This window comes from Plodia interpunctella, chromosome 3, assembly GCF_027563975.2.
Source record: "Plodia interpunctella isolate USDA-ARS_2022_Savannah chromosome 3, ilPloInte3.2, whole genome shotgun sequence".
Classification (NCBI taxonomy): domain Eukaryota; kingdom Metazoa; phylum Arthropoda; class Insecta; order Lepidoptera; family Pyralidae; genus Plodia; species Plodia interpunctella.
In genome coordinates, this window is record NC_071296.1 from 2,707,124 (window position 1) to 2,734,369 (window position 27,246).

The 27,246-nt window shown below is 37.3% G+C and overlaps 3 protein-coding genes and 1 long non-coding RNA gene across 6 annotated transcripts in view; 1 reads left to right on the plus strand and 3 right to left on the minus strand.

Annotated features, from left to right (window-relative positions):
• Positions 1 to 246: 246 nt before the first annotated feature.
• On the minus strand, positions 247 to 3,485 carry LOC128683958 (hemolymph lipopolysaccharide-binding protein-like). The gene is made up of 4 exons (XM_064437087.1): positions 3,464 to 3,485; positions 2,521 to 2,727; positions 1,232 to 1,480; positions 247 to 848 (listed from the first exon to the last, which is right to left on the minus strand). The coding sequence occupies exons 1-4, from the start codon at positions 3,483 to 3,485 to the stop codon at positions 682 to 684; spliced, it is 645 nt and encodes a 214-aa protein (XP_064293157.1). The 3' UTR covers positions 247 to 681.
• Positions 3,486 to 4,989: 1,504 nt separating this feature from the next.
• On the minus strand, positions 4,990 to 15,058 carry lectin-33A. The gene is made up of 11 exons (XM_053770081.2): positions 14,844 to 15,058; positions 14,055 to 14,330; positions 13,170 to 13,334; positions 12,360 to 12,620; positions 11,822 to 11,979; positions 9,616 to 9,661; positions 8,268 to 8,549; positions 7,464 to 7,625; positions 6,748 to 6,881; positions 5,753 to 5,879; positions 4,990 to 5,439 (listed from the first exon to the last, which is right to left on the minus strand). Exons 1-11 carry the CDS (start codon positions 14,872 to 14,874, stop codon positions 5,267 to 5,269), a joined length of 1,815 nt encoding a protein of 604 aa, XP_053626056.1. The 5' UTR covers positions 14,875 to 15,058; the 3' UTR covers positions 4,990 to 5,266.
• Positions 15,059 to 15,185: 127 nt separating this feature from the next.
• On the plus strand, positions 15,186 to 26,919 carry LOC128683837 (uncharacterized). Its single transcript, XR_008406328.1, has 3 exons — positions 15,186 to 15,371; positions 26,088 to 26,500; positions 26,783 to 26,919. It is a non-coding gene; the product is annotated as an uncharacterized LOC128683837 (long non-coding RNA).
• Positions 15,400 to 27,246, minus strand: part of nmo (nemo) — a 95,852-nt gene continuing 84,005 nt past the window's right edge. The window contains exons 6-11 of one of the 3 annotated variants that reach the window (XM_053769824.2): positions 26,790 to 26,916; positions 26,253 to 26,423; positions 25,547 to 25,766; positions 24,696 to 24,789; positions 22,803 to 22,917; positions 15,400 to 21,495 (exon numbers count right to left, since the gene is read on the minus strand). In XM_053769824.2, the coding sequence (XP_053625799.1) occupies positions 22,821 to 22,917; positions 24,696 to 24,789; positions 25,547 to 25,766; positions 26,253 to 26,423; positions 26,790 to 26,916 (709 nt within the window). In that variant the 3' untranslated portion in view covers positions 15,400 to 21,495; positions 22,803 to 22,820. Of the gene's footprint in view, positions 21,496 to 22,802; positions 22,918 to 24,653; positions 24,790 to 25,546; positions 25,767 to 26,252; positions 26,424 to 26,789; positions 26,917 to 27,246 lie in introns of all 3 variants that reach the window. The other 2 variants (XM_053769825.2, XM_053769827.2) reach the window with 2 other exon arrangements.

Below are 27,246 nucleotides of genomic sequence, written 5' to 3' on the forward strand. Positions count from 1 at the left end.
ATAGAACATTGGAGCACAGGCTCCGCTTTCCTACATTTCTCCTATACTTCGCACAATCTTCGGTGTCCTTACAGTTATCAGACCGTTAGGCATATGTCATCACTGACGACATCAACCCAGCACTTCGTATATTTGCCCTTTCTACTAGGACCAGGGAGTCCAATTTCCTAGATTTTTAGACAGTTAAAACCTTATAAATAAGTACAATATTGGTTAAAAGTTCATCAAATGTGGCTATTTCTTTGCTGATCTTTACTTCGAGAACTTCGAGTATATACGTCTCATTCGCTGAATGTAAATCTAACGTAAAACTTTAGAGCTGTATTTTAGTAGCTAATTGATATAAAAAAGCAATCAGGGAGGTCGAAATAAAATAATGTTAGTAGGTACTGTTAGTGCAGTGACTTTTAATAAATAAATAAATAACAAAATTATACTTAATAACATTTAATCTAATCGAGTGTCCCTTCTTTCCACGAATGTTGGTAGAAAACCACATGAAATGGCGTCATCTTGGAGGCCAAGACTCAATTTGGGTCGCTACGCGGCAGTAGTAGACGGCTCGGCGTCATTGTTCCGTCATGCTGTAAGTGTTGTTCGTTGATACGTTAACAGAGCGAAGAGTCTCCGTCGACGTAGCGCAACGGATCAATGGCACCGATAGCTAAGTAATCAATCCATTTAGGTAGCTTTCTCCTTCTCACATATGAAGGCATACCGGTCAGTGCAACTGAAGTCGTTCAACTTGCCATCGTACTGCAAGAGGGAGCCACAATACTCATTGTTGTTATAATTATTAGGCTCACCTTCACACCACACCGCGTACCCAGCTTCTTCTAGAGTTTGATCTGAAATCAAAACCTTATCTAAATCCAAAGGATTCAATATAAAAGACTCTCTCTCTGATCTGAGCGTTTTACCGGTTCCATCTCTCTCTCTCTCTCTCATCTGATCGTTTTCTCAGCTGTTGAACATCGGAGCCCGGGGTCCGCGTTCCGCCTGCTTTTCGCTGACAGGCAACAATAGCAATCCCAAAGAGGGTTGACGTCAGGCGGCAGCCAGTTGTAAAAACATAGCCAAATCTTCAAAATTTAGTGGTTTATTTTTACGCAATCTCTGGACTCCGGGGCGTCACAATTCCGAATGTAACCGGGAACACGCGAGGATAAGAGAGATATAAAAAAATTACCTACTTAGATATACACTTGAGTTTGTCCAATAAATAACTCACTGAAAATCGTTACGAACTCTCTCGTGCCAGGTTTAGCGCGGAACCCAGCACTATAATACGCAGCGTGATGAGAGTCATGTAACCTTAGTGACCTATCCATAATCTTCTTCACCGCTTGCTGTTCAACCTCAGAATTTATCACTACCAAGTGAGCTCCCACCGCTTGGCATTCATCGTAAGCTGCGTTCCACGTGAGTGCTACTCTTGGGATTTTGTAGCAACTGCCTACATTAGCATTATATTGATAACCTGTGAAAACGCATTAATATATCGTATATACATATATGCATTGATATGTATTGCATCCTTGGGTAGTCACTGTTGGGCATTACAGTATTTTTGAACTATTGTAAAGCCACGTATACACTAGGGAAAATATGACGTGCAACATATTCTTTCCTTTTCATTACAATTTACATGAGTGACAACGGCGATATGCTATTTCACTCGAGTCAATGGTAATGAGTGAAGACCGATATGTAACATATATGTAACATATATATATAACACGTCAAATGTTCATAGTGTATTCGTAGCTTACCTAATTAGTGTTTTAAAATTAAATGTTATTTTTAACATAACACATTTTTTTACGTTATGCTCAAAAGATGGAATCAAAAGCTTGTAAAATAAACTTACAGTGAAAGAAGTACGTAAATTCTCGACTTTGCAGGCAGTGTCAGATTATTTGTAAGCGGATGATTTTAAAATACACATGCGGAATGTGATAATCTAGGCAATCACCCAGGTGATAAAAGACTCTCTGTGATAATAAAATAATAAAAATAAAATGTGATAATAAATATGAATAAATATATTAGGACAAATCACATAGATTGAGCTAGCCCCAAAATAAGTTCGAGACTTGTGTTATGGAATACTAACTCAACGATACTATATTTTATAACATATACATATATATATATATATATATATATATATATATATAGATAAACATCCAAGACCCGGGCCAATCAGAAAAAGATCATTTTCCATTATAACCCGACTGGGGATCGAACCCGGGACCTCTCGGTTCAGTGGCAAGAACTTTACCACTGCACCACCGAGATCATCAAAATCAGGTGATGAAAATATAATAAAAATAACTCGGTAACTCGGTTTTATCATTAAACTAGCTGCGCCCCGGGGCTTCGTTCCCGTGAAAATTTGGGGATAAAAACTACGCTGCTGGAACAACGATTCCAGGTTATATTCTACCCTTGTACCAAATTATCGTATAATTTGTGAATTCAGTGAAAAAATAAATAACAATGTATAAATTTACTCACTTAGATCATGCACATCGCAATTTTCGTCATAGGGAGCGTCTTTCACCTGCACTTTACAAATAAATGGGTAAACTGTGCCGCTTCCGCCGCAACGACAAAGAGGATTTTTGAAAGACTTAATTTCCCCAAATTTATTTATAACATCACATTTCCCGCTGTCTTCGTCGGAGTCATAATCAACAGAATTATCAGGAACTGATGTACCAACTGGAATAGTAAGCGCGCATTTGTTGATTCGTTTTACAAAATTCGTATTACTTTGAGGGATCGCAATTTGTTAAAAAAATATGATACCGTTACATTTATTATAATTAACATTTTGAAATTTAAGTCTCTCTTTGGAACACATCAGCTAAAGTTACGTTCTGAGCTGTGACGTCTCAATGCCCAGAGTCAATTTGAAAAATAAAGGTTAAACATTTTGAAGATTTATTTATTTGAATTACCGGACCGGGCTGTGGTTTAAAATTTTAAATTCCCGTCCACCTGCTTTGACGTCAACCCTCGGGAATGCTATTATTTCCTGTCAGATGCTCATGTTTGTTATCCCTCAATTGCCTCGTACGACATCCAAGGGAATATGGAATGGTCCCATTCTATGCTGTACCCATGCAATGTCTCATAATATACTGTTGATAATAAATTGTAACTAATTTATTTATATTAGAAATAAGTAAATTCAAATTAGCAAATATAATTATGTATATTTACAAAAATACCTGTCTCAGTAATTCGTTTCCATGAGGTAATAGACCCAGAAGACTGGCAGTATTTCCTCGTTGTATGGCCTTATATACCAGAGAAGATTCTGAGAGAAGATGATGTCAAGGCCCCCCAAAGAATTATACTTACATACAATAACATTTTCCTCTATTTCCTCGTGTGACAGTCCGTCGTCGGCGACCCAGACGTCGTCAATGTCGGGATATAATCTTCAACATACCATGTATCTGACTTATATTCATTGGGAATTATCAATTTTGCACCGTCTGAATGATATAGTTCGTGGGCGCGATACAAGCTCGTGCTATCTATATGCAACTTGTAAAATGCGTCTGTATGTTTGTTATAAACGTAATCCGTGCGGTAAACTTTGTTTTCGGATGAAGGGAAAACTCCTGTAAACAATATTTATTGTTTAATAAAAACGCAAAGTACGCCATTTTGTCTAATTTCAGCGGAGCGCAAGTTAAAGTCAACGTACAAGTTGACGGTGCGACCCACCCTTAAAGGTACTCCCTACTAATTCCATTCTATAACCCTTGATTGACTTTTACAAACTGTTTGTTGGAAATAATTTTGAAATTACAAACTGTGCGGAAGGAGAAACAAATGGCAAATTCTGTTTTTATTTTGCTCCCAGACCAGTAATATGTTTGAAAAATTAGGGTAAATAATGTACTTGACAGATCTGTAAATAATAGCTTCTTTTACTTATCTATAAATTGGAAACACAAACACAGTATAGGTAACCAGTTCATGATGCATAAACAAAATAAAAATAAAACTACAATTATGTCCGATATAATATACTCTATGTCTTAAACTTCAGATGGTGACTGAGTATAGTGAGTATATTTTTGTAGGTATATTTACTACCAGACTTACCTCTACCAGACACAGATAACCTATTCGAGATAACATTATTTATTTACGATCGACCAGCACAACATAATTGCTATTTTGCTTACTTACGTTTATTGCATAGATTATATTTTCAGAAGCTTTTGTTGTTAGGCCCAATTGCTAGTCTGATTGGACAATGTAACCGTTAGAGGAACAAACTTATTTGGTCCGATGTGAGCGTCGCTACTGTTAAACAAAACAAAACTATTGTTACTGTTTACCGTGTCAAGTATAATAAATAACCCGCAAATAGTTAATCCATCCGTGTTATACACAATTTTTGTTATTTAATTATTTAAACTAAGTTTATCCTGCCTAAATATGCAAGCAGGCCAGTTAGTGTGAGTCAAATCTCGCTAGTTAAACTTCTAAGCATTGAAATGAGATTTGCAATATTCATAAATTTTGTATCGTGCAAAATTTATTTATATAAATGTTTTTTTTTTATCCTATAGTGTATCTATATTACACTTTGCCACTTTTTCATTTCAGACAATTGTGTAAATAAATTAAATAAATATATTAGAACAAATCACACATATTGAGCTAGCCCCAAAGTAAGTTCTAGACTTGTGACAAATACATTATATAGATAAACATCCAAGACCTGGGCCAGTCAGAAAAAGATTTTTTCCATCAGGAACCGACCGAGGATCGAACCCGGGACCTCTCGGTTCAGTGGCAAGAATTTTACCACTGCGCCACCGAGGTCGTCCTCCCTCGAGGTCTCGAGACCGTCGTATCAACCTTAAAGCGTAAATATATACAAGAATATATCGCTATGCCATATCAATCAATAGTATCCAATACGTTAGGTACTTTATTAAATTAAAACAACATGGATATGTATTATTAATTTTTATTAAAATGTACATTTTACAGATCAATACAGACTTTATATAATCTATATTTATTTATAATTTGTTTGAGTAAATCTGCAAACTTCGATTACCACATTTTTTTTAATGAATAAAAATTTATTTATTTGACCAAGAGTAATCTACCAAAATAATTTTTAATGGTTAATAAACCATTAAAAATTATTTTGGTAGATATACAATTCAATGTCGAAATTGAAAACATATGTTTATCATTATTTTGATTAAAAAAATCATTTTCTCTAAGTGTGTATATGTCTCTCTTTCTCGCAAATGAAGCTGTATGTGTGCGCGCAGTCCAGATCGTTTAGTTTCCCGTCGTTCTTGAAGATGGAGCCACAGTACTCGTTGTTCAGAGCGTTGTTGGGTTCATTGGCCGACCACTGATCGTAGCCGGCTTCTTCGAGGGTCTGATCTGAAAGAGGTGAAAGTGATATCTTTATTTTCACTAAAATATAAATGAAAATTATAAAATGGTCGTGATGGCGCTAGTGTGCTGAAATAGATAGATACGGCCCCGTATGATATCCACAGAAGGAGAATTAAGTAGAAAAAAACTTTCTAGGACGGGAACCACAATCTCAACGCGTCTTCTCTTTTTTTCCCACCTAAGCGTCTTTCTTAGTCGTTGAGCATCGGAGCTCGAGGTCTGCTAAATGCCTCTTCAACCTAACTTAACAAATTTTGATTTGCGTGATTCCACCTTACTGGATTTCTTCACGACTTACTGAATATTGTTCGAAAGACCCTCGGCTTCTCATCAGTCGGGTGGTTGGCTCTGTAGCCAGCGAACAGAAACCAGTGGGCCCTGGACTCTGCAGCTGTGGGGGCGACCTGCGTGAGGTTCCATACCACCTGGAATCAAATCAAATTGGAGTTAGATTTTGACATTTGTATTAGATTTTATTTGGTTTAGATTAAGGTGGTGGTGTAATGATTAAGACGCCCCGCCTGTGGATCGAAAGGTCTCAGGTTCGAACCCTACTCGTGCCACATGAGTTTGTATACCAATCTGACTCATGTATAGTAGTTTTCATACACCACCACTTGCTTCCGGGGAAGGAAAACATCGTGAGGAAACCTGCACACTTATTGATTATTAACTTGTGCCAAGAAAGTTGTTGTATGTGTTTCATTCCACGAAATGACCACGACTATGAAGAAGATTAGATTTTACTTCTTGTTTGCGTGTCGACGCTCTCCAACGATATCAGAATTAGAATCACCGGACAAGTGTTGTGTCACGGCCTCAGCTTTGTCGGTGGCTGGCATTAAGTTATGAGTACATGAGTTAGGACACAGGGGACAAGATAGTAGGTGCTCCATAGTTTGCGGCGAGGCGCCACCCTCGCCACACAGAAGTTTAGTAATTCATATGGTTTTATACTGACGAATGCCTTGTTTGTGACGCCTAGCGGAAACTGACAGAAGAACATGCCAGCATTTTCAAGAGTTATTGTGAATTGGTGAGCTCAGATAGTAAGTAGTCAATTTGTTGCAACGTCTTTTGCAACTGTTATCGCATGTTTCAAAGATATTAGATAATAGTGACGGATTTAGAAGCATTCTTGTCTTTTTTTTTCTTTTCTTTACTCATGTATGTATAGCAGCTACTGTAACGATATTTCCACATCATTGTATGGTAAAGCATGTTGATTCTGTTTTGTTTTTTGCGTAATCAATTTAAAATATATTTATCGAAATACTGAGAGCGAAGAAGCACCTGATGTTCGGTCTCCGAGTTGAGGACCACGAGATGGGCCCCCTCAGCCTGGCACTCGTCGTACGCGCCGTTCCAGGTGTACGCGATGTCAGATATACGGTAACAGCTGCCCGTACTCTCCATGTATTTGTAATCTGGAATTTTAAGACACTATTATATGTTAACTGAGCAAAGCAAAGCACCAAAGTGCATCCATTTCTTTCTTTTTTTAGGTACCGTTTTATCTCTTTCTCATTGGAGCATTTTTCCGGTTTCTTTCTTAGCCATTGAGCATCGGAGCCCTTTCCTACTTGTTTGTTTCCACTTCTCATGGTCGTCGACATCCCTAGTTGTCAAACAGTTGGCACGCATCATCCTTGACGACATCAAGCCAGCATTTCTTGGGTTTGGCCCTTCTGCCAGGGCCAATCGGGATTGGCATGGTCAGACGTCTTTACGTAATTATTTAGAACCGTTTTGTTTATTTCTAATGAATTTATTGCACAAAAATAAATAAGTACAAAATTTAAAATTAATACAAGAAAGAACGGCGGACCTAACTCATAGGCTTCCTTTTTTATTCTGTTGCTACGGAATCAGACATTTGGTCTACAGTCTATGGATTTCGAAGTACAGTACATAATAATTACTGTGACGCGTGATTACATGTTAGGATAGGACTCGTAAGAAAAAATGTTGTATATAGTGACATCAGTCACTATTAAATGAAAACTTACTTTTTCCATACACATCGCAAACAGTGTCATAGTAGGCGTCTCTCGCCTTCACCTTGCAGATAAAAGGTAGCGTGTAGAAACAGAGACGAGACTCGATATCTCCCTTCCGCGTCACCACGTCACAGTCCCCAGTCCAAGGATCTTCGTGGTCTGGCTCCCCCACTGATGAAAGAAGAACATAACCCAATGATAGTGCATCATTCAAATAAAACAAGAAAGTATAACTGGCAACCTGACAAAATTTTGCTTTGCTGCCCCTTTAAATATCACAAACCAAAATATTTCACAAGGTTTAACAGAAATTACAGCAGAATCTTCAATATTTTTACGTACGTAACCTAACATGCGGAGATGAGAGAGAACAAAAAACAATGTACATTTTTTGGGCGGTGATGTTTGGACTTGCTAAATGGCATGATACATTGATTTCATCCTAACGTGAGGACAAAGGAAGTCGGACCACGTGGCCAGAGCGTTATTAAGAAGTTGTCGAGAGCGTTATTAAGTTGTTGTTGGTGGGAAATTAATATTCCCAGAGTTTGATCCCTAATAAATCATCCCATGATAACAGATTCAGAACGAAAAGTCGTAAGTTGTTTCACACTTCGTCCGGTCCTCTACTACAGAAAACTTAATAGTTAGGTAAGTGACATAACTATTATAGAAAAAAATATTTCTGTATTTTATTGAATATATAGTAATTGCAGCTAAAATTGTTATAATTAAATATTCAAATGAACACATTGCAAACTTAACCTACACTATATTACTATTCTAATAATATACTATTTAAAAAATACTTACTGACAACTACCTTCGGTTCCGTAGCCGCCTCATGCTCCCTGCCGTCTTCTTGGACCCACACATAATCTCCCAAATCTGGAAACTTTTTGAGCATGCTATGGACTTGTATTATATCCTGATCAGACTCTGGAGGCATCAACTTGGCGCCTTCAGCTTTGCACACATTGCCAGCGTCTCGACGGCCCCGGCCGTCTATGTGGATCTTGTAGAAGGCATCTGTCTGTCTGTTGTACACGTAGTCTGTTCTGTATGTCTTTGTAGTAAATGAGGTGGATAGTAATGCTGGAATTTTATTGAGTAAGAGTACTCATATTGATGTTAAACCATGATATCACATATGTTTGTGTTCATACTAATATTATAGATACGAAAGTATGTATGTCTGTCTGTTCTGGACTGATCTTGATGAAATTTAGTATGCATGTAGTTAAAGACCCGGGGGTCTTCAAACATAGGCTAATTTTTAGAAATCAACCCCCAAATGACTATAATGGGGGGTGAAAGTTTATATGAAAATCGTCTCTTCCGCCTTCGCAGAGAAATTCACGCTAGCGAAACCACGGGAAAAAACTAATTTCCGACAAACAAATAGAACTCATATCATACTCGAATGCTCCATACTTCTAACTAGGAATCCAATGAGCAGCTCTTTAAATTGATTTTTTATTTATTTCTGGTTGACTGTAAGGTAGTCGTAAAAGTAATATTAGATGCCACAAGACGACTTGAATAAGAATCCTAATACCAGACACCAGTGTTATAAACAATACACTCTATAATAAAGATTTTATTATAAAGGGCATGGAATTCTACTGCGTATGCTTAATGGTCAAATCTATGAGTAAAACTAAAATATAAACTGCTAGCTTTTGCCCGCGACTTCGCCCGTGTAAATTTGAAATAAACATGATTTTCATACAAAATTCATCGAAATTGGTTTTTGAAAAAGGCTTTTGTCTAATTTCTGTTTAATTAAAATGTAATTTTTAAATCATTTATAATAATATCATTTTTGGCACAAGCTTTTATTGTTGTCAGAGACGTTGTTGAGAGTTGTTGTTTATTACATTTGATATGTGACAAAAAATCGGATCATGTCCGTGCAGTAAACCGTTGGGGAGTTCCCACGTCTGGAACTGTTCCTGGATGTACTAACAGGTCATGCTTATCATGATAATGCATTGTCATCTAATCTAAACGTGTGTACAAAATTTCAGCTCGATAAGATGCAGATATCCGCTTCAAAATTGAGTTCCAAGACTCCACCCGAAACATAGGGACATAGCGATGTCGCTATGTAATGTGTGTACATTGCAAGTTAAATAAAATCTTGTAAACTTCAACTCACCCAACAAAACGCAGAAGACGATCATTTCCCAGCTGACAGCAATGCACTAATGAAGCGAATAAACGAGAAATACTTGGTCATAAATTTATTTGTTCGCAATTATATTCAATACCACAAGTGATAAGCCACCACTATACATATATACTAAGTTATTTTGCCAATGTTTATGCTGGCTACACACTATCGCGAACAGTTATCGAACTTTAATTTATTGACGACCGCCGTGGCCTAATGGTCATCGTGCCGGACTGCTACACTGGAGGTCCCGGGTTCGAATCCCGGTCAGGTCAACATGAAATTTTTCAGATTGACATGGGTTTTGGATGTTTATCTATATATGTATATGTCATAGAATATAGTATCGTTGAGTTAGTATCCCATAACACAAGTTTCGAACTTACTTTGGGGCTAACTCAATCTGTGTCATTTGTCCCTATATATTTATTAGGAATAACAAACAGCAACACAATAAACAGTAAATAAAACGTATTATAAATAAACTATTTAAAATTTAGTGCTAACAATGCTAACACTGTTAGTACACCCAGGAACGGTTCCAGACGTGGGAACTCCCCAACGATTTACTGCACGGACATGATAAGATTTTTTGTCACATATCACATGCAATAAGATCTCTCTGACAACAATAAAAGCTTGTGGCAAAAATTATATTATTATAAATGATTTAAAATTACATTTTAATTAAACAGAAATTAGACAAAAGCCTTTTTCAAAAACCAATTTTGATGAAATTTGTATGAAAATCATGTTTGTTCACAAAGTGATAATTATAATGGAAGGAAAGAAAGAAAGAAAGAAAGAAAGAAAGAAAAATTGTTTATTTGGATGTATCATTACACTAGTTAAATTTTTTACATACAAAAATTTTACAAAATTATACACCAAAACGGCCTTCGCTCAGCATGTGTCGTAGATCATAGCATGAACCACGACGCTGGTCTTCCGCGAATACCAAATTTTCAAAAATAAAATATAAAAATTAATGGGGCTGCCAACAACTTAATCGTATCGTAAAATAAATACATAAAACAAAAAGACATAACAATAGGTAGTCTTTATCAAAAAGCGCCACATGCTACACGCAACGCAACGTACATTTGCGTCACCACAACCATTGCGCTACAATTCCAGTTTGCTAGTAAATAGCAATAAATAATAATAATATATTGTAGTAATAATAATAGTATAGTATATGCGCACATCGGAAGCACACGTGGCACCGCTTTGAATGTCGAAAACATCGTGGCGATTAATGAGAAAAAAGGACAGGTTATTGGGCAATCTCGATTAAACGGATGAACCTGAAAGATTTCAAAATTTTGCAAAAATTATATATCCGACGAAGAAAAATCTTTTCGAATGTCTGAAAACAGATAAATACTAGTTATTGCTAAAATTTGTTTATATGGGTTGCATAATAAAGTATTTTTATCAACCTCTGCAATAAACACAATGTAAAAATCATTGTTGTTGCATTTTTGCAATGAAACGCGACACAAAAAACGAACGTTTTGGATATTTAATGTGTCGCGCGACCAACGATAAGGCCCTGGAGTGTGGCCTGCTTTAGACGAATGTCTGAGTTCGGCGATAGTGTATATCTGTCCTTAGACATGTTTATGTTTACCCTGACGTCGTATACTAAGAAATATGCTTTATAAATATACTGAGTATTGCTTTTCTGTGGCCCCCGAAATTGAACAGGAAAATAAAATCTTAGTTATTCGTAATTCCCCAGAATGTAACCGGAAAAAAAGAAAAAAAAAAAAGAAAATTAAGATTAGAATTGATTTAATCTAATCATAACAATAGAAGTAACGTAAGTAAGTAAACTTGGCTCTGATTTTACGACCGGCCACCTGCCTGACGTCAACAATTCTTGGGAATGCTATTGTTGCCTAGGCTATGTGCACCTGAGTCGCCATCCACGGGAGGATATGGAGTGGTTCTAATCTAGGACGGAACCACACGCCACAATCCTCTTTTAGAATGTAGTACCTACTCACACTTAAATAAAATTTTAGTTCAATGACTAAATATTGGAAATATTATTATTTTCAAAAATCACAAATTAGCTTTTTGATTTGACTTATATGGAAAATTCATTAGATTTGTGGTCTTTAGATAAATGGACTCCAGTGAAATATTGTACCAAATAGAATTTACAGAATCATTTAATCTAAGCCTTTTCTTTTTCACATATGAATGCAAATTTATGCGCGCAGTCCAAATCGTTTAGTTTCCCGTCGTTCTTAAATATGGAGCCACAATCTTCGTTATTCAGGGCGTTATTTGGTTCGTTTTCTGACCACTGGGCAAAGCCGGCGTCTTCTAGAGTTTGATCTGAAAAATTAATCCATACATAAATGCGATTGTCTGGCGATTTTGATGAAAATTGGAATAGATATAGTTAATGACCCGGGGTCAAGCATAGGCCTCCGCGAACGTTGCTGCGGGTAATTAAAAAATAAATATACATAATTATCTAATTAAAATAATATCGTATTTATCAATATAATCCCAAAAGTATTAATAAATACCATGTCAATAAAATGAACAACTACAGATCAACAAAATAGAAAAAAGAGATTAAAAACAACTGGATTTTTATATCAACTTATGACTATCAGTAATCATTTTCTTCCGTAAGCTTCCGCAAGCATTTCCATTATATATTTTATAAATTTCTAACTACAACACCAGTTATGATTGCCATAACTTACTGAAAATAGTCCTAAACACCCTGGGCTGATCTCCGTACGCTTTATTGGCCCTAAATCCGGCGAAGAAAAAGAAATGCGCACGCGCATCCGACACATACGGCGCGCGCTTGGTGAGGTTCCAAACGACCTGGTGTTCGGCCTCAGAGTTCAGTACCACTAAATGAGCGCCCTCTTTTTGACACTCTGCGTATGCTTCATTCCACGTGCAAGCTATTTGTGATACTTTATAGCAACTGCCCACGTCTTGAAAATACTGGTAACCTGAAAACAGAATGTTAATTAATTTGTCTCAGATAGAAAGAAAAGTAAGTCCGTTCAAAATTCAAATTCGTACTTAGTAGGTAGTCATTAGTTATCGCTATTGGGTTTAATAGTTTCGATTCATGACAGCTTTTTTAAAGCACTGATTTTTTATTTACAGTTGATCTTAGAGTATAATATGTACCAATAGAGCACCGAAAGCACGCATATGAACAACTTCAAAGTGGCAGGGACAGCGTCATTAGTCACACAAGATCAAAATGTTCTGTGAAAATGACATATTCGTTCATTCCTGATCTAAATCCGACTCCTGCGACACGATGTTCGGCGTGACGCGATTGCACATCACTATTTGACCGCTACATCTATACATAAAATCTATCTAGAACAGCTGCTTTCGCTCAGCACAAAGGCGGATACTAGCGCTCTATTGGTACATATTTGTACTCTGAGGAGTTGATTTTATTGACTCTAACGCCAAATGCCTGTGTTCACTAGAAAACGTTGAAAGATAAGTTGAAGGTAAAATTACGCGCCAAGACTACTCACTTTTACTATGAACATTGCAAGTGGCATCAAAATACGCGTCCTTGGCGTCTACTTTACAAATGAAAGGCAATCCGAGAGCACACCGATACTTCTGAATATCTCCATCTCTCGTCAGCACGTCACATGTCCTCTCCCACGGGGCCTCGGGCGTTTCTTCTTCTCCTACTAAAGAAATTAGCAATCATTTAACTACCATCTTTCTCATCTGAAAGTCTTACAGATTTCTTCCTCAGTCATAGAGTGTATCTAGTACGTTCTCCTACATAATATTAATCAAAATGTACATATCAATATAGAACAACAAATAATAATAACCTTAATTAGCGGGCAGAAGGTCTGATCAATCAGGGCCTGGCAGAAGGGGTAAACCCAAGAAATGTTGGCTTGATGTCGTCAAGTATTATATTCGTTACAATACTCTGATAACTAAGGATTTCATAGACTGAGCGTAATGTCTCCCATTACGCTCCGTAAAAAATAGGAAACCGAGCTCAATGGCGGAGGGAGAAAAGAGGAGAGAGAGGTATTTGTAGTTTATAACAACTTACTTAGGTATGGTAATGTTTACATTAGATTACAACTCACTAAGATGTCGCTACGGTCGACTAAACAAACTAACAAGCCCAGACTGCGCACGTCAACTGAACCCTGCAATTGAACGATTCTCTATATGTTCATGGTAGGCTTCCAGTGCATTTACGATTGAAAGCATATATATACAATCTCCGACGTAACACCACTGGAGCCGTGCGGTTCCCCAGGCGCAACACCTATACTGGCGGGAAGATCTTTCCTTTGTGGAAGTCGAGCATGATCACCTCGCTCCCGCTACAATTATTTTCTAAACTCGAAAAGCAGAAATTTCGTAATAAATAGGTAACTTACAAACGAAGACCTTCTCGTGGGCTTCTTCATGCGGCTTCCCATCATCCTGTACCCAGGCATAATTACCAAGGTCAGGATACTTCTTAAACAAGGCATGAAACTGCACGACGTCTTGGTCGGAACCTGGGTACATGAGCGAGGCACCCTCAGATCTACAGATCTGATCTGCTCTCCATCTGTCTCGGCTTTCTATGTGTAGGTTGTAGAATGAATCAGTCTTTATGTTGTAGATATAGTCCGTTCTGTATTTTTTACTTGTTGTCAGCGGCGTTTGTACTGTAAAGACGATTTAAAACTTTCTATCTCCACCTTTCCTGTCTATGGTGTGAATGCACCTTAATGATAGGAAAAGAACGCGGCCCGGGCATAAACCCATCTCATGCTACATACAGATACTAAACTCAAAACACAAGATATCTACATGTATGTAAAAATTTATTTCTTATTTTTTTTATGACCTAATTAAATAGAATTTAGAGGTAGTAAGTAAAAATTATTAATTTTTTGTTATTTGTAATGGATAGCATGCACCTCTATATTTATATTTGCATACCTATATTCGGTAAAAACATGTATCATTTTAACATAAATTTTATGCAAATCTCATGTTTTAGACAAATATTTTTTTTTTTGTTTCTTTCACTTAATTTCCAGTTCTTTAGGAAGCGCAAGTAACTATTGAATATAACTGATATCGAAATCCAAACAAGCAAAAATTCATCGGAGAAGATATGAGATGATTTAATATGACAAGAAAATTGAATTCTACGAATACATAAATAAACTTACCCAATAAAAACCCGATCCAAATAAAAAACATTTTGACGCACCGAACACTCAAACAAGTGACATTCGATTTCGTCAGAGAATTCAGAATAAGCACTAATTAATTTCGAGGCCCCGATAAAGTTATCGTCCGAGTTTATAGTATAAACACCAGATAACTATGTCATTCATTAAATATTTATATATTTCGGTGCATTATCGTTTAATTTCCTGTATCTAATTTATTTTTCTTCACAATATCAAATGTTCATTATTTATTATCACATGCACTACATAGTCCAAATTGGACGTGTGTAACTGAAAATGGAGAATCAGGGCTGAGTGACCGACCAAGTCATACTTTTGTAAACGTCAAGATGACATCACTTTTATTCAGAGTTCGAACCAATGGACCTCACTTAACACTCGACTCGTAATCAAATGAAAGTTCTTATTAATAGTGACGACTAAGACAAAAATATTATGTATATTTGTATTAGACAAGTGTTAGGGACTTCAGTGGGTGTGTAGCTGTTATTTCGATTCGAAAAGGTAAGAGTGTACAAATAAAAGGTCGTAATCATTATGCAATAGTTTATTGTTACAATGTCGCGTTTCTACAGCTGCTACGCCGCACACGCTGTCTACTTACAACGGACCAAACGAACAGACACTTTTATTAATGAGAATGCCGTACCTTCGTCATTTTAACTATCAGATGAAAGTATTTCGTATTAAAAGTCCAAAAGGAAATGTTAAGCTAAATATCACTGTCTTATTAAAGTTATGAATAAAGTACGTCCATCTCACTAGTTTTAGATGAAAAGAACTTTCGTGTGATCCGTTGTATGCAGCGCTATTTATTACAATAGTTTTGGCAGTTCCCAACAATGGTAAAATGCAACTAAGTCGGTACACGAGAGAAACACGTATCATTATATTTACAATATGCCTCGGTTCGCGAACTACACCAACCAATCGTCGTGCCGAATTTAACTAAACCCATTTATACACAGGAAATGTCCACAAGAAACAGCAAACTCGCCAACTACTAAGTCTTATGAATGTTGTGTCTTAGGATTAAAAACATAAAAATCAATACAGCCATTCAATTAAAATCTAAGTTACAGTAACTTAAAATCGACTATCAGTGCACAAAATATTTACAATAGGACTGGTAATTAATATAAAATCGCCGTGAAACCACACGTACAATACAATTTAAAATGTTTTGTATTTTTTTTTTTACTTTTTGTATATTATGTAAATTATAATACAAATTAAAGTGATTACTGAACACAAACTAAGCAGTTGACACTACAAGTTAATAGTGAAAATCAAAGTCTTATCACATTATTTTTACTATATTTACATTGGGAAAGGAACTGATCCTTTGCGCGGGCCTCGTCAGTGCTTCTAGAACTTATAGTAAAGAACTCGGCGGACTGGCCGTAAGGTTGAACAAAACGTGACGTCTTAAAACTAAGGATCACTTGTGTGTAAAATGAACAGTCGTGTACTTTAAACTTAAACATATACGAGATCTCTGAAAGGCTGGAAACGCAATACGTACAATATAATAAAATAACAGCGTGCACATTGGGTGATGCATGAGTGCGCTCGCGACCCACTCTCAAGGCGGACTACTGTGCTAGCAGAAACACTTAGAAAAATGTTTTTTTAACATAAATTTGAACGCGTTTGACTTCAGGCTAGCCTGAGCTAGCGAACATGAGGTGTAAAGTGCGACACGCAAGCTCAAAAAAAAAGCATATTTACTGTTTCCTTCTGATTCTCAAATGAAGTTATGACTTATGTCATAGATAACAGCTTTAATACTGGCTTAAATTTGAAAAAAAACTGATCGATTTACACTTCAAAGGCGCGAGCAATTCATTGTTTGTTAATCACATTGGTATTTAAAATTGGCAAGTAAGAAATTTTACAAAAGCTATATTTCACTATTTTTCAACAAATACAAACAGTCCTGCTAACACAATGGGCCGCATATCTATCTGAATACAGCATATACTTAAAAAACATCTATTTACAAACATCCAATCAAGTCAAAGGATACAGTGGTTAAAGCGGTAGCGAATGGTAGCTAAAATCTCCTCGCCTATATATATATACAGGTGTAGCTCGGTTTCGGGCCTATATTCGAGAAAGCGAGGTCATATATACAGGTATTCGTTACTGTATACTTCATACGCTTAAACTAATTGCTATACAATTTCTCTCATTTCATTTCATGCGTCATTAATTTATTAAATCAGGGCTTGAAATGTCCTGTTTAAACAAATAGTTGTTATTGTAAAAATCAAGTTTATTTACAAAAGCATGATGCTCACTTTTAAAAATCAAACTCTATATAATATCTATAGAGAAAGCCCGAACCGTATCTAGTTAAAATGAACCTTATTATCATTAGTATACAGTACAATATACACAAGCCCTCTTCGATTATGACGTGAAAATGTCCCATGAAGCATTAGTAATAATGAATACGCATGTACAAAGCATCGCATCCACGGATAAGGCTCAGAGGCCGTTAGTAATCGATCGTCGAAAGCTCTCGAAATATGACGCAATATGGCTGCGTGCACGATTGTGACGCGACGACAACCACACTGCAATGTGATTGGTTCGCTGCGTCTCAGTTCGACAATTCTCGATATCGAACGTCAAAATGAAACAACGGTCTCAGAATCCAATAATTACGCCTAGCGGATCACAGTGACAGTTTATTGAGATAAGGCAAGGTGGGTATGTCGCGGTCCGGTCTTCCGACCAACAGTGACCAGTTAGAGTCAGGCCCTATTGCTACGTTGCGTTGTGCTCCGTAGTACTCCGTTGTTTTCCACAGATTTTGACATCGACGTGTGTGTTGACGTACGTCGAATCTTTATACAACTTCTGCGTTGTCTGTCAAAGGACGTCAAAAAAACGGAGCACGACTGAGAACTGAACCTACACACTGGTAGACTGTTTAGTTCACTAGCGTGTATGCGGCTACTTGGCGCTAGATGGCGGTAACCATACATGTCCAGTGCCTTTAGTATAAAATCTGACTCCATTTTGACTTGTTACTGCTTGTTCCTAGTTTATTCTTCATATGTAAACGAGGAAATATACGTCGACGTCAATTAAATAATGAACGACAAAAATGCACACCTAAATACGTAATAATATTGAATATTGCATTCAAATAATTACAATTTCTTCTGTAATGTAAATAAACATAATATTTCCCCATGTACGTACGTAAAATAATCTTGACACGGACTCGCCTCCTTTGTACCGTAGAAAGTTTCTTAGATATACAGTAGCTCGATGGACAAGCAATTATAAACCTTAATGCTTACGTACAAGTTCCAATATTGGTCGAATCGCGCGTCCGTATATCAAGAACACCATTCCTAATCGTGTGGGCTTACTACAACGGCTTTTCCATACCATTCTAGATCCTAACATTAATACTATATTTATTTACATTTTTTTTATCATTTATATAGTTTTGAACTAGTTTTAAGGCTACGACGTCTCTTGACATTCACACAAAATCTTCCTATGCTAGTTATTACATGTTAGCAGCGTGATGATATAGACGAGCGTGTGAGTCCAGAGCGTTGCGTTAGTGTGTGTGCGTATCCGTATACTAAAACCAACCAATCAGTGGAGGCGCGAAATTTCTTTCAATCACTTACACTATAACAACGCTCGCGACTCTCATATCCATCTATTCCTAAGTAAACACAAAAGACATCAATTTTGAAACATATATAGTTTTATTTTTCTAATAACTTTGCCAATGAAATATATATCTTACTCACGCACACTAACACACTTCATATCCTTACGTCAAATCTCTAATATACCTATTAAATGCTTGAAATACACAGGTATCCATTACATTTACAACACTTCGCTATACAATATCTCACTACTGCAATGATAGTATATGAAAGTTACTTTTTTTATTATCATTTTTTAATCATTGCCGAGTAAATTAGTAAGTTTTAATACTAATGCTATCTATTCTAGCTACGTAAAAATGTTCAGTCGATGTTACATACAATGGTGTTAAGGAATAAGCTTAAAAATAGTATGGTACAAAATGTAAGGCTGCGCACACGCGGCCGCATGAGATTCGCAGTCGGTCAACTGGCTCGTTAAGTACAAAGCGCGCGTATGCACACAGCTTTAGAGATTAATTTAATTAGAGAACACAGAAATCAATAAATCATAGATTAAAACGAAATTCGATATTTTTAATTCCTAATAAGTAAAACACAATTATTTAAGGAATGGGATTGAATCTGTGCCTCTCACTTATTAACGAGACAACAAATTATAATTTCAAATACCACTCTTAAAAAATGCGTGTAATAATCGTATTGCAACATTTATTGCTTGCAACGTACGAAACACAATCAGGCACACAACACTACATCGCATACATTATATAATTACATGGAATCGCAAAGATAATGAAAATAATCTAATACTACACAAAGCATGTCTTCTTACGTATCTGAGGTCCGCACGATTTTTGTCATCGAGTCATTAACAAATTGCGACCTCTTTAATGCTGACGAACTTCTAAGTTACACAAATTATCGTAGTATGATGGTGATAATTTATATTGATCCTTGTCACGTTTCATCAAGATTCAATATAGCTAAACTCAATGACGTACGATACTAAATGTCACTGAGAAGTATTCCATTTCGGTGATTTTAGTCTCCAAATAAGTATCATTTGAGACTCCCATTTTCGTTGTATTAAATTGCAACTGTCCTGTTGCCATTTGCGTTATAATTTCCCGATTCCATCGTTATCGTTCCACAGCGAACCCAACAACTAGGCTAACCTACCCACATATTGCTACGTCCTACGTTAATATGATAGAAAAAAATGATAAAATATTTGGTTGTATGGCGTTATAAGGAAGTATTCATATTAAAAAATGCCCCGTACGGGTGCCACACACGTGTTTTTCATAAGGAACGATGCATATATTGTTTATAGCTGCTCTTAATATATGCGTCTGACTCGAATTAAGCTCTAATATATTTTTTTAAAGAATTGTCGTAAGTATTATGTAAGAATACATATTAATATGGTCAGCAATCAGTTTTGAATAGGAGTCTGTATATAAAATGTTCACAAATTGTAATGTCACGTCGGGTCTCGCGCGCCAAAATGGCGGTTGCTTGAAAAAACTATTTGGATAAAAAATTTTTTTGGAGCTAGATTAATTTAAATGTTGTAAATTATCACTTCAAATATTAAAAAATATAAACGCATATTTCCTTTTAAATACGTGTCTTCCACGGGTTCCTGTAGAGACATATCTACGGCACTAAACTCTCTAATATGAATACCCCTTAAGGTCAAAACACACTTAACGTTGTCTTGTTTATTTTGCGCCGCATTTTTCATTACACTCTCTATTCTCTATTTTAATATACAAAAAGCGTATTTCACTGGCAGAAACTACACTTGAGCGACAAAGCAATATCCGCAAGCGACGCTCAATGTGTTTTTATAATAAACGTTTATACCTTTCAAATATAAATGCAGACTGTCGATATTTTTGAGCGTTGTAATATAGTACAACTTGTCTGGGACGCCACGTAACCGTAACGAGGCTAATTAGGTTGGGTTCTAACATTATTATCGCAATGAGGTATGGTGCGGTGTATATTTTACAATTTCACTAATTATGTCATTTGATTAAAACTGTAGTGATAAATATGAAATCAACTGTTGAAACTGCATTAATTAAAACGAAATTATATTAGAAGAGCGTCCTCTGGGTGACGCATGGTCGTAACACGTCATTATATGTCAGTCAGTCTGTTTCTCTCACACATACGTGCGACAGAATAGGAGAACTCGCCCATCTTTCTCGCACGTAAGATGTAATACCAGGACAGACTGAATATGGCCACGCATCACGCACAGGACTCCTAAAAGATCCTTTGAACTCTATTACGATGTAACATGACATAGAACACACTGTATATAAGAAGTTTGCTAACACCTAAATACAAACTAAATTTCATTGTAATAAAGTTCAAATTGGACTGTATTCATTGCAAATATACAAATTACGAAATTAAAACATTTAAAAGTTACAAAATCAAACCAGCATTAAAATAAAATGAAGTCCTAAACATTGACGGCTTTACATTATTACATATTTGGTCTCCACAGATAAACTCTAATATATTGATTGACATTGTATCTCAAGTGTCTATGGCTTTGTTTAAAAGTGCTACATATTATTGATTAGATAATACAATTTTATTTTTAATATATATAAATCTCGATTTTAAACTTGGCGTTCATTGAAACTTATGACATACTAACCAAAACAATATGCTTCCTTCGCATTTATTTTTCAGAAATGTATTTAAGCTGAGCGTCGAATAGGTAGGAGCAAGACCTAAAACATATTCACAATATTCGTCGTCAACGTCGAAAACAGTCGGTCGGTAAAGCCGTCAATGTATTGCGGCTCGTGCGCGTGACAGCTGACAGCTGACAGCTGTCAGGTTATCGAGTGTCGGTGTAGACGGCGCGTCGCTTGTCGAAGCCGCGCGCGGGGTCGGGTCATTCCCACTGGTGCGGCGACGGCGGCAGCTCCGACGGGTGCGCCACCGTGGAGCTGCAACCAACCATCAACCCCGCCCCGGTCACTCTCCTGTCTACGGGGAATCGACCACACCCGCGCCGCGCTTGGACGATTCCGACGTTCGATGTGTACTTAATAGTCTCTTAGCCAGACTTTGTTTATGTTTAAAATTTATTTAAACTGATTGAAAATATTTCGAGTGTTATATGAAAGTAATCATTTTATTTCTAAAAAAACTCAAACTCAAAACCAGTTTTTAAATCATTGCTCAGACAACAATTACATTATTGATTTGACAGTATTTCAATACAAATATATTCTTCTAGATCCTTCACTGGGAATCGAACCCAGGGTATCTGGCATACAAACACCACATCGGAATCCACCAAACGTATAGTATCATGCAAGTTGACTTTCAATAATTTTGGAACAAATGTCTATGATAATAAAAGAGAAATTGAAGAGCAAAACAGCATCACAAATGAACTACCTGCTACTTTAGCTAACAAAATAACCAAAATATCACCACAACCAAGTGCTGGCACTGTGCCCGATAGGACTACTCATGCACTACATAGACCCTATTTAAAAAAAAACATTCATTTTTTAAACCGTAACTTCTCCCAATAGTATTTTTTCTAAATGCATTCCCGATATTTTAAAAATATAAAAGTACCTAAATGGTAGGACTTCTGCAAGGGACAGTCGCCTCAACCTCGATTGGCTTTACTGAATACATTTTCTTTTAAATTGAATAAAAATTTAAAATGAGACTCCAGCCGCCTATTATTTATTGTTAGTATGTTAGAATAACTGACAGTGTTTTTTTATTGATTGAAATATATATTTTTTATTATTTTTTTAAAACCACTTTTTGTTTTCACACTGTGACGTAAAAAATCCAAGAGATTTTTTAAAAGAGAATCTTTAATAGCCAATCAAGTTAGATTGAGACGAAGAGGATAGAAATGTCATGCAATGCAACCGAACCGTAGGAACTGCGGACTGTAACGATCAACCCTTTTGAAATTACGAAACGACAGCCGGTCGGGAAGGCAACGCATTTTCAAGAAAACATTACAACTGAGTGTCACTAAGATGACATATTAGCAGAGAATAGCAAAAAATAAAATACAACATTCCAGAAGTAATTAATGACAGTATAACAGGAAACATGTGTCTTTTTTTTTTAATAAAACATTTCAATTAAATGTTTCTTTAACATATTTGGATTGAAAAAAATGTGCTTAACATTTCTAAATTAAGTTACAAAAACCGGTGATGCGTTGCGTTCCCTCCGGCGCCAAGTCCGGGACAACACAGGACGTGCTAGAGCTTACTCGCAGCGGCGCGCCTAGCTAGGCCGCGCACAGAAATATCACTGGCGATAGCAGAAGGATTTTTGCCGCCGTCTTGAAAGGGGAACAAACTTTTGCTTTCGAACCCGGTCTAGAGCTGTCGCAAAACACAGAAAAAGCAGGTTATTACTACTCTGGGGTGCTGAAGCGTGAAGACACCACCATTTCAAGAGGGTTGATTTAGCTTGAAAACAGCGGTTCTCGTGTGGTATTTACAAAGAACTATCGCTCGGAAGCGGGGGGGAGGTGATAGTAAAAAAAATTAAACCCATGCAGTGGGGCTTTCGGCAAAATGTGCCCGCGTTCAGAATAGGCACGTTACGTATACTGCAAAAACAACTACGGTAGGCGGAGGAGGGATGGAAAGGGATAGCGACATAGGCTCTTTACTTCTGCGACCACCGGATTGCTAACGCTATTAGCATTGGACGTTCGACATGGAATTTGAAACGTATTGTGAGAAATTCGTCAGTGGAATTCGTATTCTGTTTTTATTAAGACAAAATTAAACTAAGAATTACAAGGATTAAATGCAAAAAATTGTTAAATCACACCATTCTAATCATCACGAACTAAATAAATATATTTTTATGAATCTAATACAATCAAATAAATCTGAACTGTGATATTTGGCAGTGTAAACGTATTTTACATATACAAAAATAAAAAAAACAATTTCGTATCTAAAAGAAAGTTTGAAAAAAAAAACTTTAAATAATACCACTGACGATTCCGCACACAACTATTATATCTTATATCAGCACATGATGTTGCCACATATATGTACATGGTGACAGGTGCACCGTGCCACACCTAGTTGTGATGTCGTTTGCTTTCTCTAATTTATTATCTGTACTTTCGCAGCCGCTGGCAACACTGGGATTTCGACAAAACTTGAATGTCAAATATGATTGAAAATATGATGAAAAAAAAAAAAGAGGAACAAACGCAACTACATATCTTCTTCTAATCAATAAAATATTGAAGGTGATATTTTGCAAATTAAATTAAAATCTTTTTTTTTTTACAGTTTTTGTAAATATTTGATTTTAGTTATTTAGTTTTATGTTCTCTGTACTACTGAATTAAACGGCTAACTCGAAAGCATATTAAGTGCTCTAACTTAAGTGCAACATACGAAAGATAAAAGAATTTTCATTATTGCAGAACTTCGTTATTAACTTCTATGTATATAAATCCCAAAGAAGCCTGAAAAATATTTTCTTGAAATTATATAATCGCCTTATTTATTTCAAATTGCTTTTTTCGCTTCACCTTATATATTAACAATTAATTTATCTTAACAATTAATTTATTCCTGTACTAAACTATAATAAATAAAAAACCTTGCGTTAGTGATCCTCAAATTCTTTCTCTACCAATTTTTTCCCAAAACGTCCGACCGGACTTCTTAGGAATAAACTTGTTAATGTCGAAGAATACTAGGTGCAAACTGACCTCAACTCAACATGTAGGTTCATTTACGCTATGTAAGATCAGTGTTGCCTAGCGGCTGGCGGCGGGTCTATATTCAGTAACGGTGGCGGCGAGTGTGGGTGGTCGCTGGGAGTATAGACCTCACTTTCACTAACACGACAATGATCACGCCAGCAGTTTCACATCCAAATACCACTGAAAAGGGTTTTATTGTGCACCGATATTTTTTTTCACAAAAAAAAAATAAATATAACTGATTTATCCCCGTTACTGAGAATTTTATTACTCACATTGAAATCGGCAATTTTATTTTGTTATGCCAACCCCGATTCGGACTCCGTGGCGCGACCATAGCGAGTTAGCGAGCGAGGTGTTAGGTATATCGCAAAGAATCACCTAGTGTCGGTTGGTTGCGGTGGCAGTGAGGCGGCGCCTTACCTTGCGAAGCTCTTGAACGCCGCCGACTGCGGGTTGATGCACAGCGGCACGCGCGACGTCGACAGCTGCTCCGCTATGAACTTGTGGATCTCCTCTGCGAATCATATGTGCGTATGCAGAAGTTTCAGATACATTTATTGCATTATAACACGTAGCCAGTAACAATTGAATTCTTGTATATACATATATGGACAAATCACGCGGATTAAGTTAGCCTCAAACTAAGTTCGAGACTTGTGTCATGGGATATTAAGGGATATTAATGATCCTATATTTTATAACATCATCACTTGCAAAAGTCCAGTCATACTTTGGAACCTTAATCTTAGGAAATAAAATTCTAATGTGTTACTAAAAGTGTACTTTCGCAGCCGACGGTACTTAGTATAAATTATATATTAATATTTAAGACTGATTCAATTTGATAAAGATAATTTTCTATCATGACCGAGGATCGAACTCGGGACGCCATGTTGGTCAAATTGGGCAATGCTTTTCTCTTAACATCATAAGATTAGCGCATTTGCGGTCTTCCCTGGGGACGTGTTTCGCTCCGCGGTCTCTACGCCACCATAGTTATGCACCACGAGTTTTCTCAAATGCAGTTAATTAATCGCTTTCGGAGAGTAATCGCCGTAATCAGTATCCTGCATACCTTCGACCTAATGCATGGAGGTGAGCTTCCTCTCCCAGGCGTCTTGAATAAGTTTGCGCGGCGATGCTTCGACCTCAGACAAATATGTCGAAACTTAGCTCGGATCGTTTTGAGTTTTCTTTCGTCACTGAAGACGTCAAGATGGGCTACCCATCACTTGGAAGTTCCACACGATGCAGCTGATCAATATCCGTACCTTTGACCTGATGCACGGAGGTGAGCTTCCGCTCCCAGGCGTCGTGGAAGGGCTGCGCGGCGGCGGGCTCGAGGTCGGGCGAGTAGTGCCGCGCGGCGGGCGGCGCGCTGTAGCAACACTTGCACATGCACGAGTGGTACCGCAGTCGGCCTTCCTCCAGGTACGGGTGCGCCAGCGCGTCCACCACAGAGATACGCTTCGCGGGGTCGAACACCAGCATCTGCAACGTTCGGCGACCTTGTTACGATTTTACATGATTTTTTGTTGTTGTGTCAGTCATGTCATGTTAGTTTCCATGTCGATGTACGGCTTTCAACAAGGTTTACAACACAGACATGTTTTTCTTTGTCACGTGTTGAATGCAACAAATCTCATCAACAAAATTAACAAACATTTTAGAATTTATTTATTACGTAGAATTTAAACCTTGGAGCGTTACTATGCTAATACAAGCAGGAACGCGCGTGAATGAGATAGTTGGATAAAGAAAACCTGAAGCAAAAGTTTATAGTGATATTGTTTTAAATTATTATTTTTTCAGGCCCCAACTAAACTCCGCTCGCGCGCTGTGTATACACCAAAGTCCACACCACAAAAAAGAAGCCCCGCAAACGTGGCTCCACTGTCGCTGAAAACAACAACACGGCATAGTTCCTCATATTGGCATGGGACATCTTCCGTAGTACGATCACAACAGTGCACGCACCTGAGCCAGCAAGTGCACGGCCTCGTGCGTGGCCTGCACGGAGAGCGTGTAGAGCGCGGCGAGGGCAGGCGGGCGGGGGGCGCGGCGCAGCATGTGTGCGCGCGCGCCCGCGCACGCGTGCCGCATGTCCTCCAGCGACGGCGTGCCCAGCAGCTCCGTTATCAGCTCCAACTGCAAGTGGACAACAACATATTTGCCTGTCACATTGCCTTGTTTCGATGTTGATTTTTCTTCATGATAATCTGCAGGTTAACTGGTAGACTATGCTCATTAAGTGTAAACTAGAGAAAATAATTTATTTTTGTTAACAGTTACAACTTGCGAGGTGTCACAACTGACAACTGATCTCGCGTGTGTAATCAGTTCTGTGTAGTTTCAAATAAAACTGCAATATTAGTTTTATAATAAAAGGTCCAAGAAAAACTGACCAAATGGACAACAACCTTTGGTCACTTTTTCTTTTTATACCCTTGATTACACCCAAACAGCTTTATCCAAAAATAATTAAATGGAAAATATAACATTTTCAGAACTTACCTGTTGTACTGGGCTCTGCGCTTGAAACAGGATACGTCTCCCGAGAAGCTCCCCGAATATACACCCAACCGACCACACGTCCACCGCGGCAGTGTAGTGGTTAGCGCCCATCAGGATCTCCGGCGCCCTGGAATCCACATCCCGACAGTTATAGCACATTTAGACTTGGAATTGTACAATATTGACAACTTTATAATGGCTTTGATGGCGAGATAGCCGCCAGGGCCTAAACTGATATAGTAATAAAGCTTTGTTCATCAGCAAGGTCCCTATCATCATCTCAACGACTTCTTGTACATAGGCCTCCTACATAAGTTTGCTATGTTTCATACAAATTTTAAAATTAAATCAATATCGTCGGGAGCAATCCAAATGTGATCACAAACCCCTCACGTTTGTCCCGCATTGACGGTTCGGATCAAAATTACTGCACGGGCCATGTACTGCCATGAACTGC

Coding starts and splice junctions, on each gene's coding strand:
- LOC128683958 (XM_064437087.1), bottom strand. CDS start 3,485: ATGAATATAAGTCAGATACATG. Junction 2,728..3,463: donor GAATATAAGTCAGATACATG/GTATGTTGAAGA, acceptor TTACTATTCCAG/TTGGTACATCAGTTCCTGAT. Junction 1,481..2,520: donor TTGCGATGTGCATGATCTAA/GTGAGTAAATTT, acceptor GCGTTTTCACAG/GTTATCAATATAATGCTAAT.
- lectin-33A (XM_053770081.2), bottom strand. CDS start 14,874: ATGTTTTTTATTTGGATCGGGTTTTTATTGG. Junction 11,980..12,359: donor GGTGTTTAGGACTATTTTCA/GTAAGTTATGGC, acceptor TTAATTTTTCAG/ATCAAACTCTAGAAGACGCC. Junction 6,882..7,463: donor TTGCGATGTGTATGGAAAAA/GTAAGTTTTCAT, acceptor TTAAAATTCCAG/ATTACAAATACATGGAGAGT.